We start from the raw sequence: 18,993 nt of genomic DNA, 5'->3' as shown, positions 1-18,993 counted from the left end.
GATATAATGCGCTTGCTTGCTCCAGAATTGCGATTTTACCGTGGTAGAAATATCGCGCGCGTGTAGATTGTGAAATTTTCCTATTTCTGACCCTGAGGAAAACAACGTAGACACGCGTGGAAATTTTAAACAAGATGCCTTCGGTATTTATTATTCTACATTTGCTTATTAAATTTGTAAACTAAACTTGCGTAATTTCACCAAATTCCTTGTATCGATGACTTACTTAGTGCACCTACAATCTGAGTATTAATTACATAACTTCCTAGGGAAGATGAATGTCTCAACACGAGTTAATGTAATTAAATTAAAGTTTCATTGAGTGTCAAAAGTAGAGCAGTTTTCAACTGAGTGTGCAAAGTAATTCATGATTGTTTTAGTTTTGCATAACTTCTCTCTGAAATTGAACCAGAAAGCTCACGCGGCCCATCAGATCAATCAGATTCCAAACTAAAAACCAATCATGATTTGGTCGCCCATGTTTTCCCGCGTTTTGCCTGTTTTTACTTTGAGTTTTCATCGGCTATTGATGATGTCAACCTTCGCTCCGATTGACCGTTGTAAATCCTTCCGTTTTGGTTCTCGTGACTCAACTGAAAACTGCTCAAATACAAGATTGAGTTGGTTTTGCTTCACTGCGCTCTACAATTCGCCAACCAAATTCAAAACTAAAAACAATCGCGACTTGGTCGCCAGCATCCTATTAATTACTTTGAAATATCACGAGCTCCTCGTAGCTTTTTTTCCGCCGTTGTGATTGGACGTTGTGTTCACTTAAGTTTTGGTTTTACAACACTAAATGTATAGGCACCTTTATGGCACGCCCTTTTATAAGTGACCGTAGGTGTGGTCTATGTCTCCGTTATCCTACGCTTCTGAAAAATACATGAGTATATTCCCCTGATTAATAGAGAGGACGTGAAAATGAATCCCACAAATCAAAGCGCACTATGTAAAACCGCAGTGGCCCTGGGTATGTGCAAAGGTTAGCAAAGTTTCTATCAAATAATCATAGCCTGTACAAGAAACTAAGCGATGTTTTAAGCGCATGTAGAGTAATTCTAGTAAAAATAAAAGGGGAACGTGAAAAATAGAACAATCTTCACTCGGTATAATAGAAGCTGTAGATTTAAGAAGATAATAAAACGAAAAAGCTCACGTTACAGATTGCAGTCTCATTTCAGGATCAAGGTAAACTACGAGTTTCTCGACGAAGTCGTTGCTCAGATAGAGAACCACGAAACTTTGGATTGGAGGAGAAAAGCAATTGCAGAATAAGACTTTCTCCGGGAGAAAAAATGCTTATTTAAGTTCAAGTTCGAGGTTACTGTCGTTGAAGTACTTTTATATGAAAGGGGTTTCAATGGGGTAAACAAAGAAATTAGCCGTTAGTCATAAAATATAAATAGTTGACTGTAAAAAAGTTTCTTTTTAACTGCTACGAAAAAGAATTAAATGTTAGACGTATAATAGCAAATCTTGACCATTAGCCGTAAAAGCCATCACCTTATTGAGATTCTCTACCGACCACGCAGTTGCCTTACGTATCTTGGGCTTCAGCTTCTGTTAACTCAACTAATATTCAGATTTCTACACTATCCTAACTACTTGCATGAACGGCAGATTCCAAGTATTGAGTGATAATTTGGAACACTTAGGCTCAGTAAATTTGTATTCTATTCTGAATAGTGAGTCTGCAAATATGACAATCTTTAAGTCTCTCAGAGCACTCCTTACAAGCCCCGTGTCCACACAAAAACACCATATTTTTATCTCTCTCCATGCATATCTGGCATTGTCTGTCGTCTTGCAAAACACGCACTTGATTTTCAAGAGAACGCACTCGATCCTGGTAGTCCGTCGAGTCCATCAGGGTTGGTGCATTGATTGGCGCGCCTTCTGCAACACAACGAAGAGATCACTTCAGAATATCGGTCCAGACACAGGTTAAGGGCCTAAAAGCGAATTCCTATCGGAGCAGATCTTGTTATTTGAAGCGTGAAGCGACTAGGAGTACTGCTACTACTACAAGTTGGCGTGCTGGTCCTCAACAGAATATTTCCAGTTTGTCTTGCAGTTTTCTGGTGAGGGTGGAGAGAGGCACTGGGAACGAAACGGGCTGGGCTCGAGCTCAGAACTCAAGATCCGGAGTCTAATCTGCTTATCCCATGATCACTGCGTCTGTCCCTCTGGTTTCTCCACCATGAAGATGAAGCGACAACGACTATTGCATTTCTCCTGCATGCGATGCAAGGCCATCACAGGGAACTCACAGGGTTCCAACATAAACCCCCCGGTTGTGCTTGGTGTGCAACTAGAAAGCCCTCAGTAAAACAGTTTTTGATGAAAAGGGGCAAGGGAAAAACAAACCTACTTGACATCAATGTTTTGTTTACATGAGAAAGTAAGACAACAACGACAACAAACAAAGGGAAAAATTGCAGACCAAAACAAAATACCTGCTGCAATTTTCTGCTGAATTTCCTTATTGCACGAAAGGCAACGCTTTGCTTTGAGAGAACAACCTGCAAGGCAAGTCAACAGAAAAGATAACTTCACATTGGGGCAAAACACACTGCTATAAACAATTAAGTGTTCACTTTTAATTAAATATTGCTCAAAGTATCAAAGCAATTTTCTGCTGAATTTCCTTATTGCACGAAAGGCAACGCTTTGCTTTGAGAGAACAACCTGCAAGGCAAGTCAACAGAAAAGATAACTTCACATTGGGGCAAAACACACTGCTATAAACAATTAAGTGTTCACTTTTAATGAAATATTGCTCAAAGTATCTTGATCGTGTTCAAAAGGAATAACAATCTAACAACCGACCGACTACCTGATGGATGGATATTTTTTTTTTTGTTATACAGAATCCAGGGTTAAAGGAAGATGATCTTCATTTGTCTCGAGTGTAAGAAAAAGAAACAAACCCGAGTCCCCCACAAGCTACGGATTAAAACCTCGATCCTTCGAATTTCGTGGTCCGATGGTCCACTACCGAACCCAGAGAACTCGTCAGTGACCTACCCCCAGGTTCATTTATGACCGCTGATCCTAAATACGGTTCAGATCAGGAATAACGGAAGTGTTGTGTGTATGCAGATCATAACTGAAGGAAGTCATTTGAGCTTAAGCTTCAAATAGAGAAAGGCTTTCTTGTTTGTCAAGAATGAGGAAAGAAATAAAAATATAAGTCCTCGGAGGGAAGTCCTATGAGCTTGGATTTCATATAGAGAAAGATTTTCTTATTTGTCAAGAGTGAGGAAAGAAGTAAAAAAGTCTAAGTCCCCTGCGAGCTGATACAATCAGTTGGTCATGAATTTTACTTGAGCAAGTTATCTTGTGACCGCATGGCCTGAAGGTGACAGTAGCAGTGTTTTCACAACAGATGATACAATCTGCTCCGGCGGCACTGGCTCGGTTCACATCGGCTTGATCTAAACTATCTTGCATTTTCTTCTGGCTTGGTGCAGATCTTGTTGCCCCCTGGGTAGTAACAGATATAAAGTATAGCAAAGAATGAATTTTACAATTTTAAAGTGAAAAGCTAAGAATGCAGCAAGTGTAACCTGCAGAACAGAGTATGTCCCTCCCTTTGCGAGGCATGCGGAAGAGGAAGAAACACGTGCGTATAAGTCACCAATAACTTACCAATGATGGCCCTGATGATGATGACCTTGGTAAAGCGACTGGGGCAGGGTCAGGCGCACCGGTAGATGCGGGTGGGGGTCCCGATTTTGAATGCAAAAACTGTGGTCGAGGTTTAGTGAATGTGGCTGGACGCGAAGTGGCTCTTCGCCTACTAGATGAACAAAAATAGTATCTTAAAAGGTTGTTTAAACAATTAAAGCTTCGTAAGGGTAGTTCATGCTTTGGAAGATGGTAGAGAGAGGTATGAGAAATGTAGGGTTCGGGAAACGATAATAAATCAGCAAGCGGGATGCTGGAGGGAAAGGGATTAAAGAGATAGGCTAAATGGAAAGGAGGGAGAGAGCCTCAACGGTTGTGAAAAGGGGTTGGAGAAGGAAGCGGAGAAGGGGGAAAGAAGGTAGGATTGTAGGATGGAAGAGGAAAGAAAGAGAAAGAGAGGAGAAGGAAGAGGGAAGGAGGAAGAAGAAGGAAGGAATGTAGGTGGGTAAACAAGGAGAAATGGGAAGGCAGGAAAGTGATGGAAAACACAACAAAATCAAAAATATGATCTACAGACTAACTAAGAAGGCGGCGCAGAAGAATATGATGAACTCAACGAAATTTCTTGGGTACCTCGGAGCAGTCCTCGCAAACTGTTTAAGAAGGTTGACAGTTTGTGGGTCTTGGCACATGTCCAGTGGGGTTTTTCCTTCGTTGTTATAAAAGTTAATATCAGCCCCATGTAGAGCTAAGTATACAGCGATAGCGGACCCAGTGTGATGGTCTGTGTCGCCAGCTGGGACATCGACCCCGAGTCCTTGCAAGAGCTAAAATTAAAAGGATGATTCGATACAGCTATTAGTCGCTTGTTTTATGAGGACTTCTTTGAAAACAAAAATAACAAAATCAACAAAACTGACTGACCGAAACAAGAAGAAAAAATATCGCATTGGTTTCGCAAATGGAAAAATTTTTTTGGTTTATTCTTTCTTTATTTTACTATTCTACCACAAAAGTACTTTCTAGGTTTCTTCCCGCTGAGTAAAGCGCTTGACGCTTGTCAAATACGATCCTGGAAAATGGCGTAGCTCACCATGGAATTCTCTGTGGCGAAGTGGTAGTGTATCGCGAAATGCGAAGTTCTAAGGTTCGATTTCTTATCGTTAACTCTGATTTTTAGTCTGCGACCAACTGAAATTGTCTCATCTCGGCGCCTATTAATTGAATACACGTACCCCTCTTAAGCCACTACTGCCGACAGCTTGATGAATAATGGTCAAGTGCAGGGGAGTGTCCCCATCTTCGTCTGCAGCATTCACATCAGCGCCATGTTCAATCAGTAGTTCTATCATGCTGGTGTACGCTTCAGAAACAGCCAGAGACAAGGCCGTCTGTTTCTTTCTGTTGCGCAGATTGATGTCACAGTGGCCCTGTTATTACACAAGCAAGACGAAGAAGTATTCGTGACGCGCGTACAAATTGCAATCCCCGCAGTAAATCCAAAATTACACTTAATTAGATGAAGGTTTGCAGCCTTTTACTTTATACTGTTATCACGATTAACAAGTACATACCGACAACAGCAGAACCCTTGCGATTTCTGTGTGGTTATTGAAGGCAGCTAAATGTAAGGCAGTAAATCCGTCTTCTTTTGGAATCTCAATGAGGCCAGGAAATTTGCTCGCGATTTTTTCAACAGCACTGGTAAGTGGAGTAAAATAAGAGTTATATTTACGTCGGGGATAATATAAAATTCTTTCACATTGCCTTCGCTCTCAATTCGGCAGCGATATGCTGGTGTGGAACCGCTGAGACACGCAAAGACCACGACACAACACTGGGGACTCCAAGCCCTGCTGTTCGCGATTAACCCAAGGGTTCTCTAACGTTTCCACGTTTGAAACATATGTATGAACTGCGGTTATGAGACGTATATGTGAACGATCCTTCGCAGTAAAGCACTATTTGAGCAATAGTGAAAATCAGACCTGAAAAAAATTTCAGGCCTGTACGGGATTCGAACCACTGACCTCTGCGATACTAGTGCAGCGCTCTACCAATTGAGCTAACAAGCCAACTGGGAGCAGGCCATCAAATTAATTCGACATAAACCCGTAGATGATAAATCAAACAACAACAAACATATGAAACATATGTATGAACTGCGGTTATGAGACGTATATGTGAACGATCCTTCGCAGTAAAGCACTATTTGAGCAATAGTGAAAATCAGACCTGAAAAAAATTTCAGGCCTCTACGGGATTCGAACCACTGACCTCCCGTACAGGCCTGAAATTTTTTTTTTCAGGTCTGATTTTCACTATTGCTCAAATAGTGCTTTACTGCGAAGGATCGTTCACATATACGTCTCATAACCGCAGTTCATACATATGTTTCATATGTTTGTTGTTGTTTGATTTATCATCTACGGGTTTATGTCGAATTAATTTGATGGCCTGCTCCCAGTTGGCTTGTTAGCTCAATTGGTAGAGCGCTGCACTAGTATCACAGAGGTCAGTGGTTCGAATCCCGTAGAGGCCTGAAATTTTTTTTTTTCAGGTCTGATTTTCACTATTGCTCAAATAGTGCTTTACTGCGAAGGATCATTCACATATACGTCTCATAACCGCAGTTCATACATATGTTTCATATGTTTGTTGTTGTTTGATTTATCATCTACGGGTTTATGTCGAATTAATTTGATGGCCTGCTCCCAGTTGGCTTGTTAGCTCAATTGGTAGAGCGCTGCACTAGTATCGCAGAGGTCAGTGGTTCGAATCCCGTACAGGCCTGAAAAATTTTTTTCAGGTCTGATTTTCACTATTGCTCAAATAGTGCTTTACTGCGAAGGATCGTTCACATATACGTTTCCACGTTTCCTGCCAGCCGTGGCAGTGACGGGGTAGAAGGAAAAGCCAACGATTGAAAATCCTAATCGGATTAGAAAGCCTAACCCTTTTAAGTCAGCCAACAGGCAGCATATTTTCCTTAATTACATTGAGAACGCGGTTATTAGTCTGCAGCGAGGTTCGAACCCACGAAAACCGTGCAAAAATGGAGTGTATCGTGATTAAAGTCTAAGGAACTATCGAATACTATAACCTACTATTTATTTCCTTTCATGCAAGCTTGATGAAGTGGGTTGAACCCTCTGCCATTTGAAACAGTGATATCCAGCCTTTGGTTATTTAAAATGAGATCCATAATTCCATTCTTTTCTTTGGAGATAGAATCGTGTAAAGGAGTATCACCGGCCAAATCCTGAAGATCAAAAAGAGAAGTCAACCACAACATTTGATTCGATACCGAGTTTTAGTTCACCAAGCTCAGCCATGACAGTTTGGCCCCAGGTGGATTTGAGACGAACAGGTCGCGCACCTGATAATGCAGACTTATTATTAATGTAAATGCATTTCAAAAGAAAGCCAGCATAATGCAATCGACTCACCTGACAGTTGACGTCGCAATGTCGCGATGACAACAAAGCCTTAACACCAGCGTCGTTTCCTTGATTGACAGCCAAATGTAGCGGCGTGCTTTTGTTTTTGTTATCACTCACATTGACGTTTGTTCCAGTGTTCAACATGGTGATCACAGTCTGGCCACTTTTATCGCTATTCACAAAACCAATTTTCAATCACAACAAGGTAAATATAACAGGAAGCCAATAGGAACTCGAAGAAAAAAAACGAGCAAATTTTCTGAAGCACGGTAACATGAAATAGGCCGAGAACAACTGGTTTCAGTTTTGCACTGATTGGTTAATATAATGACACGAGCTTCCATAACAAAGACTCAATGAAGTTAAGAAAATCCCAAAGCAAACCAATGCGACCAAGAAAATCGGTCATGTGCGACCAGCCCCCACTTTGCAAAACTATCAAGAATATGTTTCGTTTTGCTTTCAATCCCAATTACTCTCGGTACTCAATTGAAGCTACAGAATGAAAACGTACGATTATTAGCGAATGTATTGAGTAAAAGTAAAGTCTCTTTATGAGCCAAGTGGCCCATCAGTCAGGCACTAGCTCCGCTTTCTGTAGCATGAAGCGACTAGGAGTATTTCTACCCCCCCCCTCCCCTGGATGGGATGTTAGTCCATCGTAAGGTTACCCCCAGCATTAAATTCGCCGGCACCCATCTTAAAACACCTATCTTGCCTAAGAACACAACACAATGTCCCCGTCCAAGGCTCCAATCCGGACCACCTGAACTAGTCGAGCGCACCGGCTAACCACGAGGCCACCGCGCCTTCCACATGCACACACTGTACCCTAGATTTTTCCACAAAGAATAAATCGTGAACGGTGGAGAAAGCAACAAACTCACCCGTAAGCCGCATGATGCAACGCCGAGTAATCCTGTTCGTCCTAACAACAGAAAAGGGAAGAGAGATACATAAAGGTGTATTGTCGCGTCACTAGCGTGGGATAAACAAAATCTGAGACCTCGTGAAACCCAGGCCCTTCGGAACCTGCGTTCCGATGCTGTACCACTGACCTACAGAGATTTTCACGGTGCGCTAAGCCATTATCGTGGTCCTAAAAGACACATGTCTTGCAGATGCTACGATCTCGGTATTGTCAAAAGTTTCATGTGAATAAAAAAAAAAATAGCGAGCTAAAGCTAATTTCGCGGTTGGGCTCTCAACCAAACAAGTCACAAATACCTTAAAATGCAAAGATATCAAAAGATGTCAAACTGGAGCTCATTCTAGTACGCTTAACATAAGAGCAATGTTTATCTGTCATTAATTCTAACCTTAACATCCTTGTCAGCGCCTTTGTTTACGAGAAACTTAACAATTTCGGTGCGACCTTGATGACAGGCTACATGAAGAGCGGTTTTGCCCGCTCTCTTGTGATTAATCTGCGGATGGAAAAAAAAAAGTGTCAGATACGGCTGCTTACAAATTTATAGTCCATTTGTCGCGTGATAAAATCAATAGGCTAATCACAACACCTTTCCGGGATTTGCTTCCAGGAGTTCGCGGACTTCTTGTAGGTTTCCAGTTGAAGATGCGTTCACTAATCTGTCCCCAGGATCACTTCCTCCTTTCTTGGCCGCCTCTACCAACATCATCTTAAGAAGGCCTTGTAGCTCCGTTAGCTTGTCTGCTTTAGAAAATAAATCGGAAAGAAAAGTTAGTTTAAGAACTTAGTTATCAATACTTTGTATTGTCGAGATTCTTGCTCAAGCCAACTATCAACTATCGCAAGAAACAGTGTGACTTTTCTCTCATGATACACCAACACAGCGGTCCAACACCGTCTTGCATGCGCGAGGGGATCAGTTCTGGCCGACCGTGCGCCAGTAGAGAGATTTGGCGACGCGTTTACGCGAAACGTGAATGGCAAGAGTGACCACGTGACCTTGTTTTTCCCGCCATTTTTTCACGTTCGCCGGTTGCGGTTTGCCGTTTCTACGTGAAAGTAGCCTGTTTCGCGTTTGCCATGTACGTAAGGATTTTCTTCACTTTTTCGCTCACGGACTAGAAGTTGATAGCCGGATAAAGAGCACTAAAACTATCCCTTGTAAGTCATACAAGGACGCCTTCAAATTTACAATGACGTGAGCTCACAAGAAGCTAAAGCAGCAACGTTCACGCTATTGTACGTGAAACGTAAAAGAGCAAGCTGACGTTTGCCGTTTCACTTCAAAGCGGAGCTAAATCTCCCTAATAACACAGCAATCAAACGTAAAGTATGCGCAAGGGAACCACTATGGCCGGCAGCGCGCCAATTTCTCGAGCAAAATTTCAAAGCACAACATATTTCTGTAGCGTTTATGTACATGTATAAAGTTTTGAAATTCATGCTTGAGAGTACATTTTCCTGACCTGGAGATCCAGTTGGAACTTCACCCTGTCGCGAAGTAGCCTCGCCTCCCGTTAGATCTTCCAGTGCTGCTGGGTTGAACAGCCAAAGGTCCGTAGCTACCATAACCACAACATCACCATCGCTGTCCACCTCTAGAATTTTCCCTTCTTTACCCAAAGCCTAAAAAAAAAAAAATGAAATAAACAAATATATGTCTCGAGTCCTCGAAACAATAGTTAACGTAATTGACAATTTGGACGACCGCACAAAACGAAACTGACAAATCGGACACCCGCCCTGCGGTCGTTCGATCTTGTAACCACTTGTGTGATTACAGATCGAATTGGACTCTATTCATAAACTTTCAGTCTTATTACCATTACTAATTTGGACGCAAGTATTAGCCGCAAAGTCGCGTATTGTAACTTTTAAGTTCAAATTGGGACATGTAACCGTAAAACAGCAAATTCTACGAGAAACACTAACCGCCGTCATTGACTCATTCCAGCCACCGTGTCCTTGCTGTAAATTTTGAACTTCTTGCTTGTTTCTTAATACTCTCACTTTATCTCCAGCCTGGAAAGTCGGTAACTACAATGAAAAAAAATCAACTTGTTAACGAGAACATCATGGGAAGGAGAGATGTTTTCGGGCAGTTACCGAAGGGGTTTGGAAAGAGTTTAATCTTTCAACTGCTGCCTAGAGTGTTGAAATTCTTGGGCTAGGAAGGCCACGGATTCTCTTCTTGTTTCTTGGTCATTGTCATTTCACCTCTTCTGTCGATTGTTGAAGACCAAGTTAAATACCTTTGATCATTGGGAATCGATCCGATGCTGTTTTCAATGGGAAAAACAAAACCAAAGACCAAGAAATATTGGATGGAAAGGGCGGGTTTGCTTTATTGCAAATGTCAGCTTAGTAGTACAGGGTCGTCTACCCACATGTAATAAGCAAAAGTTTCCACGCTTAGCTTTTCTTGTTTTTCAAGCCAAGATGAGATTAGAGTTTGGCACGCACAGAAAGTTGCGCAAGGACCAGTTGCTCGACATACCTGCGTGGCCCGTGCGGCGAAATAACTTCCCGGGATTGGCAAAGTTTCAGTCACAGCAAATTATGCAAAAAATCTAGAAAGATTTAAGCTTAAATCTCGTTGAACGTTTAAAGCGACATATCAATGACTGCAATCATCGTGTTGTATACAAACCTCGCAAACTTTAAAACACGTTCTCTACTGATACCTGCGAAAGTATTCAGAATAATTTCCGGTAAGATTTTCGCGGACATGATCGATTTCTCTTACATTGTGTGCTGAGACTGAAACTTTTCACCTCGAGCAAATCTCCGTCACAAGGTCCAAACAAACATAGCGAGCAACTGAGCTACTAGTATATGTCCGTGTTAAAACACACGAAAGGACTCTAAAGCACACTTCACTCTGATTGGGCAGAAAAACACAAAGATTTTCTGGCACCAATCAGATGGCAGAACGACTGCGACCGTTTGGAACTAGTCTTGTAAGACAATGTCCCCAGGGGCTCTTCATGCCCTAACTTGAAATCGACCCACAGCCCCTGGGTCTCCGAGGATGAGTCTAGGCGAGCCTGTTACAGAAGTTCCGTGAGTACAACGAAGCGCGAAGGAAAAAAAGCGGAGGTCTGGGTCGGGTCGCTTGTCCCTAGGAGTTTGCTTCGTCGTTTATCGCTTATTCGTAAGTGGATCACTGAAACCTCAAACTCCCCGTTATCTCCAGATTAGTCCGCGCTCCTAGCGTTCGGCCAACAACATGATCTTCTAAATGCTAGCTAAGTGATTATTTTTACCGAATGGATAGTCCTAAATTCCACTGGCTTAAACATATACCCCGTTCACACAGTTGAAATACGTTTGAAAGCTTTTTTGCCAAACACTGTTTGAAATTGTTGTCCTGATCAAAGCTGCCTAAACTCATGTTTCTGGACTTCAAATTTAGCACGGTAAGAAAGAAAGGTAACTTATCACTTGAGCCCATGTAAAATTTTAATAAGTCTTTCAGTTCTGTATTGCTGATTTTTATTTAGTAAAGCTGATTTAACCAATCTTGCTTTACTAGCGTAAATGGAGCATTTATCATGGACTCACCTTAGTGACTGCATCTGGATGGAATACCCATGACTGGAGCCCATACATGATGTGAACATCACCGTCATCGTCTATTTTATGTATTTTTCCCACCTTACCAACACACTGAGTAAAAAGTTAACAAAAAAATCAGAAAAAGAATATCAACAACTACAAAACATTGAGGATGTTAAATGGCCGCATGGGGAATTACGAATTTTATTACACGACTCGGGCAGTCAGCCCAATAACTAAAATCAACCAGTCAAAATGCTCTATTGCCAGTCAATACTCTCTCAGTATTGGACCAGGCACTGTCCCGAATGGTCCCGAATGATACCGCACTTGTGTCCCTTTGAACTTCTGTCGTATAATAAATCTCTTATTAACCAAGCTTGCTCGTGACAATACTGGAAGAATATCGGCCCTCGGTCTTTTTTGTACGGACCTCGCTGCGCTCGGTCCGTACTGTCAAGACCTCGGGCCGATATTCTCCCAGTACGGCCCTCGCGCTTGGTTAATAAGATATATTTATCTTCATGTGCTACAAGTACCTCTCATGAGTGAGCGAAGCGAACATAAAACACAACTTTTTTGAAGAACCAGCCATGCGCCTGAATGGGAAGCTCTCTTGTAATTGGCTAATCATGTTAGTAACCATGGCGACACCAATATCCTCACACGTGAAAGATAAAAATAGTATCTTCACTGTGTGCTATGAAAGTATGATTTTTCAGTTCAAGGAAAAATCCTGGTGTTTCATCAGTATCTATATAATAAACTGTTTTATTGACCCCTCTTTATGAGGGCTTATCAGGGACAATAAAATATAAAAAGTCAAACAAAACAAAAACTAAATATTAAATTAAAAAAAAAATGAAATTACACAGAGTATTTATAACAAGACCATAATCATAATACAGAGAGTAAATACACTCTTACCTGTCCCATGCTATCAACCCAGCCACCATGTCCCTGCGACATTGCTTTAAGTACCTCCACATCCAGGTTCACGATAACTCTGTCACCAATCCTCAATCGACTTTTGTTTCTCTGCAGCCGTTTATCACCAACTCTACCCAGGCAATCACGATAGTAATATGGCCCATTTCCAGGAGTTGTACATTTGAGATCGACCTGAATGGAGAACATAACACATTGAACAATTATTAAGGATGCAGCTCCAAAGAAAACAAGAAAGCCCAGAAGTTTAAACTTTGAAAAAAACATTATACCTTGCTAAGGTCCGGCTTAGAATATGAAAAGTGAATAATCTATTGTACAATTGCATTAAGGAAGTAATGGTTCTTAAATCACCGTAAATTCTTTAATGAGCCCCCCTCTAATAAGTCCCCCCTCTATTAGGCCCCTCCCACCCCTCCCCCTCAAAAAACAAAAATTCAAAATAACACTCTATGTCAATAAGCGTGATAAATCTATTCAAATACTTTAATTTTAGTTTGTCATTTAAAATTGATTATGGTGATTAATTGACTGATGTTATCATGTTGGCATCGATAGAACATGGAATATGGAAATTAAAGAGCGATGGTAAAAACAAGGTCCATTGAGAGACTTAGATCATAAAATTGAGTTCTTTATTGAGTTTTAAACTAATAAGCCCCTCTCTCTAAAAAGCCATCCCCCCCCCCCCCCGTAGGGGCTTATTAGAGCATTTACATTAGTTTTGGCAAATATCCAACCCTGCCCCTCTCTGTATATCACTGAATCAAATGTAATGTCCAACTAAGCTTTTGAGCACTACGGTCCTATTGGCAATGAAAAGGAATGGAAATAAATAGTGGCCTAACTCTTTAACTCCCAGAAGTGATTAACATGTAACTTCTCCCTAAAATATTCCTGCGCCATCCAGAAAACAAATAATGAGAATACTTGAACTTATTGCATTGGTGTTGCAGGAATCAGCACTAACTATTCAACTTACTAGCCATGCAGCTAGTGACATCCTAGATGTTACGACAATTTCAGTTTGTTTACTAGCCAAGCTGGCTTGTGGAAATGGAAAGCCACTAGCCAAAACTGAATTTCTACTAGTCTGTGGCTAGTGGGCTACCGTTAGTGTCGAGCCCTGGTGTTGTCATCTTGATCTGATGCCAAATTCTCCTAGCCTATTTACAAGGAAATGTGTAACAGCTTGAGGGGAGAATTAAAAATCAGATTATGGAAGTTTTAGGGTTAAAGACAAATTGATTGTAAACCTGAATAAATGAATTTAAGTAATGCTTTGCCAGACATTTTAGCCAGGGCAATCAGACGATGGAAAAGTGAACTCTTTCTTCTCCAGCCCTCCATGCGGTCACTGGTTCTTCATGGATTCATTACTACTACTCATGTCTCCACCTGACCAACAGTCTGCCTCACACTAAAAGCCTAACTAATCTTTTCTTACCGATCCTTGGTATCCTGCTCGGTATGTGTTGTTTCTAAGTATATTCCAGATAACCTTCGCTCCTGCCCTCTCCACATTACTCCAAGCAGTGATCTCTGTCAAAGTGCCAATCCTACCATTGCCACCATCTTGATCAGCCCATTTCCAGTCTCTTCCGCGAGCAACTTTGGCTCCAGGGAAAAATCCCTTGGATTGTACCTTAACAGCACCTGCACGCCTACCAACAGGTATTCTTGAAAAATGAAAGTGAACAAAATAAAGAGATGGTAAATTTTAGGTTGGGAGTTATGAGAACATTGCTGACAGACTGCGAGAGCTAATATCCCAGTTTTCATAATACATATATCTTATTAACCAAGCGTGAGGGCCGTACTGGGAGAATATCGGCCCGAGGTCTTGACAGTATGGACTGAGCTGTGCTCGGTCCGCATAAAAAAGACCGAGGGCCGATATTCTTCCAGTACAGTCCCGAGCAAACTTGGTTAATAAGAGATTTATTATACAACTGAAGTTCAAAGGGACACAAGTGCAGTATCATTCGCAACCATTCGGGACAGTGCCCAGTCCAATACTTAGAGAATATTAGACCAGCAATAGAGCATTTTGATTGGTTGATTTTAGTTATTGACCCTCTGACTGCACGAGTCATGTAATAAAACCCTTTTATTCCCATGAGTGCCCTAGACAGAATTTCTTCTTACAATACCAATACAATATTAAGCAGAAAAGTAACTGCCTCCTGGTTAGCTCAATGGATAGAGCGTTGGACTGTTGTGCGGGAGGTCGAGGGTTCGAGCCCCGGCCGGACCAACACTCCGGGTCTTAAAATAATTGAGAAGAATTTGCTGCCTTCCTATAACATCAAGAAATGGTTAGATATTCTAGTCTTCTCGGATAAGGATGAATAAATGGAGGTCCCGTCTCCTGCAGGGTTGGGGTAGGAGACGTTAATTTCCCACACACGAGATTACTGTGTGATGGGTGTCCTCCCCTGGGTGGGATGGGTGGGTTTACAGAGGGCCATGTGTTAGAAAACTCTTTACTGGGTTAATCATGTATTTACCCTCTTGAAATAAAGAACATTGTATTGTATTGTACTGTTAGTAGTAACGAGAATTAAGAAAAATATCAAATGGGGGGTTTCAAGTTGATCCATAACCAAATTCTCTAAACTAAAGTCGTAAAAATTGTATGGCAAACAGCAAGAAGAATATTAATCAGATCCTGGGAGTGTGGAAATGGATAAAGTGATTGGAAGATGTGGGTGATGGGCTTACTCTTCATCCATCCTGTTAGTCCACCACCTGTAACCCAACACAAATGTCAAACTTCCCTGATTGGTTACCCATAACAAGTTACACTACTCCTGGGCGAGTAACATGATCAAGGTAAGGGGTATTGCCTAAGAAAACATTTCTAAGTGAATCACAATGACCTTTTCTGGTATCAAACAAGGCTTTCTGTATTAGTAATCTACCATTCACAGCACTTGGCCAGAGATAAGAAAGAATGTCGCAAGAAAGTGTAACAAGTCATTACCAGTATTTTAAGTTTATGTCTTACTATCCTTGTTAATGATACAACTTGCACCAGGACTACAAGACTTTTGAAACACTCACAAATTGAATTCATGTAGAGGTTTTAAATTTTACATTTTAATTAATAGCATACATGTTCACATTTAAATGAGCCTCAGGCTCACTGGTAAAATGTGTCTAAATAAAGTAGTAGTAGTACTACTACTATTACATATATCTTATTAACCAAGCACGAGGGCCGTACTGGGAGAATATTGGCCCGAGGTCTTGTATGGACCGAGCACAGCGAGGTCCGTAAAAAAAAAGACCGAGGGCCAATATTCTTCCAGTATGGTCCCGAGCGAGCTTGGTTAATAAGAGATTTATTATATATGACTGAAGTTCAAAGGGACACAAGTGCAGTATCATTGGGAATCATTCGGGACAATGCCCGGTCTAATACTGAGAGAATATTGACTGGCAATAGAGCATTTTGATTGGTTGATTTTAGTTATTGGCCCTCTGACTGCCTGAGTCGTGTAATAATGTAGGATACGTCTGTGTGAAAGTAGTCCTACAAAAGATCATTGTCATCTATGCAGTAAGTGATGTTTCTATGACCTTACAGAAAGTCATCATCAGAGAGAATGCTGACTTCTGCTGAGGACAACAGTCCTTCTCAGGACTAATCTCACTTGGTCCATCTGACAACATCATCGAAAGCAACTCATGCACTCAAAACTTTTGCTGAATCAAATTAAAGGATTGAATAGGAAGTGTGTGCAGAGGGGAAAGCTAGTAGAGAAGAAATATTTGGAGGGCCAGAAGGAAGAAGGCAAAGTACGAAGAAGACTAGAAATTACAGTGGAGAGGGAAAGATTAGAGGGGAAAGAGTGAATTGCTGAGTAACTTACCCATGTTCTCGAGAAGCTTGATCAAATCGCAAAAATTCATGTTGCATATCATGAACATCATTCACAAAACATGTTGGACACAAATCATAGTCTGGGCAGTTAGCACATTTGTATCGTGTTCCAATTAGGGGAGATTGCTTGCAACCATCACAAGTAACAAAGACGTGCTTCAAACCTGTTAAAAGAGCATTAAAACTGTCCAAATTGTTATGGTTCTACTTCTTTTCCTGTTATTATTGATATATGCAAAAGATCCGGCTACGAAACTTAGTAAATGTTTCATTTCTCGAAGAAAGTTATTGAAGAATTAGTGTCGCTTATCACTCATGGCAGTCAGTCATTGATCGCTGTCATGTATAGTTTTCCAGTTTAGTATTAATTTGCAACAAACCTCATTCTCATTATTTCAAAAATGATCATGGCTGACTTCAATATATGAATTATATAAATTTCAGTACGGCTAAAGAAATGACGATCAAAAACTTAAACTATCACTTGTTTGCAGGACATAAATAGTAAAAGGTAGGACATGATGGACGGTCACCTATGAGCCTCTACCTCAAATTGGTGGCCAATATAGTAAGAAAGTTAGTTTGACGTAGCCTTTGAATTCGATCGAATATCGGCCTTCGATCCGCTTTAACAAAGGGGATCGACAAATATCAGAGAGAATTCCATGGATGTCGAATCGTTGCAACATTTTCAAAAACGTAAACAATATTGTACAACTCGCTGGAGGATAGCGTGGGAAGTCGTTAATCTATTTCTCTCTCTCTTTTAACTTTCGCTTGTATTTTTGAATTAAAAAATAAATCAATAATTCACTTGCCTGTTTGAGCGCTGTCGAAGATTCGTAGATCATACTTTCCAGAATATCCTGCCCTATAGTTCGCCTGTCTTCCAGAATCCCAGTACACCAAAACAGTGTCTTCAGGAAAGTTTCCATCGCCACCAAGATGGACGACTGTCCCCACATTTCCCTCACCTCCGTCCTGATCACCCCACATCCAGTCGGGACCACGAACAACACGTAGACCAACCTCCATTGTTTGCTTTATTTCAGGGTCTGAAACCCATCAACATGGTCCGAACATAAAACATTCAAGTGACCGCCATTTTGAAAACGAAAGCGATCGAATGATGAGAGCCTGTTTAATCGCATGTCGTGGAGAAGATTGCGTGACACAGGGATTGACTTCCGGGAAAATTCCCTGAAATTATGCTTGTTTCGAGATCTTTGTGGCGAGCGTGACCAATCGTAGAATCACGCAGAAAAATGCACCTTTCTAAAAAGTTCCATCTTTTGTTAAAAACAAATCGCTAAGTAGCTATTCCTTGACTTTGTCTTGTTGATTTTGAATTCCATCCATGCCAAATTCAGAGCACTTTCCATATCCACTATCAAGAGAAGTAGAATTAATTCAGTTATATGTCTCTTATAAGCTCTCTTCATCTCCCGGTGTTCTACAATACAATACAATACAATACAATACAATACAATACAATACAATACAATACAATGTTCTTTATTTCGAGAGGGTAGATACATGATTAACCCAGTAAAGAGTTTTCTAACACATGGCCCTCTAATAAACCCACCCAACCCCCCCCCCCCCCCCAGGGGAGGACATCCATCACACAGTAATCTCGTGTGTGGGAAATTAACGTCTCCTACCCCATCCCTGCAGGAGACGGGACCTCCATTTATTCGTCCCTATCCGACACGAAGCACGCTTTTACCATCTTGAGCTTTCTCTGGTTTGATGCTACTTTAAGCATATTGCGTCCTCATTGTGCTTGATTACCAGGACATGTAAAATTCATGACTCATTACAAGTTGTGAACGGAAAAGAGAAACCAGGAAGTAGCCAGTCTTTAGTGGGATATTTACCTAGTCATTTGTCTATTAGAAAGCGAATGATGTCTTTTGAGATTTCTCAGGTCCACACAAGGTCTCGATAAAAAGTGCCAATTTGTGATTTTTTTTTACTTAAGTTTACATTTATTACTTTCTCGCCCCCTGCATGCTCATAGTTGCTATACAAAAATCAGTGTAACTCCAATCATTCCAATTATATCCGAAGACTTCCGAAGAAATTTAGTAGTTTCGAACACATCCAAAAAAACCGTGCTCCGTTGTGGGATTTTGGCCAATATAGTGGCCGCTTTTGCGTTTTGGCCACTAGGGGCCCTTTTCCCATTTTAACCACTAGTGGCCACTGCTGGCCGTTTTGGCATTTTAGCTAACGATAGCCGTTTCAACAACTTGGCCACTAATAGCCCTTTTAGCGCTTTCGCAACTAGTGGCCGTTTTAGTATTTTTGGCCATTCAGGTGGCTGTTTCGGCATTTTGGCCATGCACTTGTAGCCGTTTTGGCATTTTAGCCACTAGTGGCCGTTTTAGCATTTTGGCCACTAGAGGCCGTTTTCGCATTTTGAACACAAGTGGCGGTTTTGGCATTTTGGCCACTAGTGGCCGTTTTGACAATTTGACCACAAGTGGCCATTTCGGCATTTTGGCCACTAGTGGCCATTTTGGCATTTTGGCCACCACTAGTGACGGTTCTCCCATTTCGACCACTAGTCGCCGTTTTAGCATTTT

At 41.3% G+C, this 18,993-nt stretch overlaps 1 protein-coding gene across 4 annotated transcripts; it reads right to left on the bottom strand.

Annotated features, from left to right (window-relative positions):
* Positions 1-117: 117 nt before the first annotated feature.
* Positions 118-17,552, bottom strand: LOC111328632 (E3 ubiquitin-protein ligase MIB2). 4 transcript variants are annotated; one of them, XM_088748783.1, is made up of 19 exons: positions 17,221-17,552; positions 16,392-16,566; positions 13,961-14,192; positions 12,493-12,687; positions 11,572-11,676; positions 9,940-10,044; positions 9,474-9,633; positions 8,597-8,751; positions 8,396-8,503; positions 7,964-8,004; positions 7,083-7,248; positions 6,741-6,895; positions 5,208-5,334; positions 4,869-5,063; positions 4,267-4,460; positions 3,655-3,802; positions 3,330-3,489; positions 2,460-2,525; positions 118-1,899 (listed from the first exon to the last, which is right to left on the bottom strand). In XM_088748783.1, exons 1-19 carry the CDS (start codon positions 17,435-17,437, stop codon positions 1,661-1,663), a joined length of 2,943 nt encoding a protein of 980 aa, XP_088604909.1. In that variant the 5' UTR covers positions 17,438-17,552; the 3' UTR covers positions 118-1,660. The 4 variants fall into 4 exon arrangements, with proteins under 4 accessions (XP_088604909.1, XP_088604907.1, XP_088604908.1 ...); XM_088748781.1 differs by having other exon boundaries at positions 3,655-3,805; positions 17,221-17,551; XM_088748782.1 differs by having other exon boundaries at positions 3,655-3,805; positions 8,597-8,748; positions 17,221-17,551.
* Positions 17,553-18,993: the final 1,441 nt, after the last annotated feature.

Source organism: Stylophora pistillata, chromosome 2 (genome assembly GCF_964205215.1).
Source record: "Stylophora pistillata chromosome 2, jaStyPist1.2, whole genome shotgun sequence".
Taxonomy (NCBI): Eukaryota; Metazoa; Cnidaria; class Anthozoa; order Scleractinia; family Pocilloporidae; genus Stylophora; species Stylophora pistillata.
The sequence above is the reverse complement of the archived record's forward strand: the minus strand, read 5'-3'. Positions and strand labels throughout refer to the sequence as shown.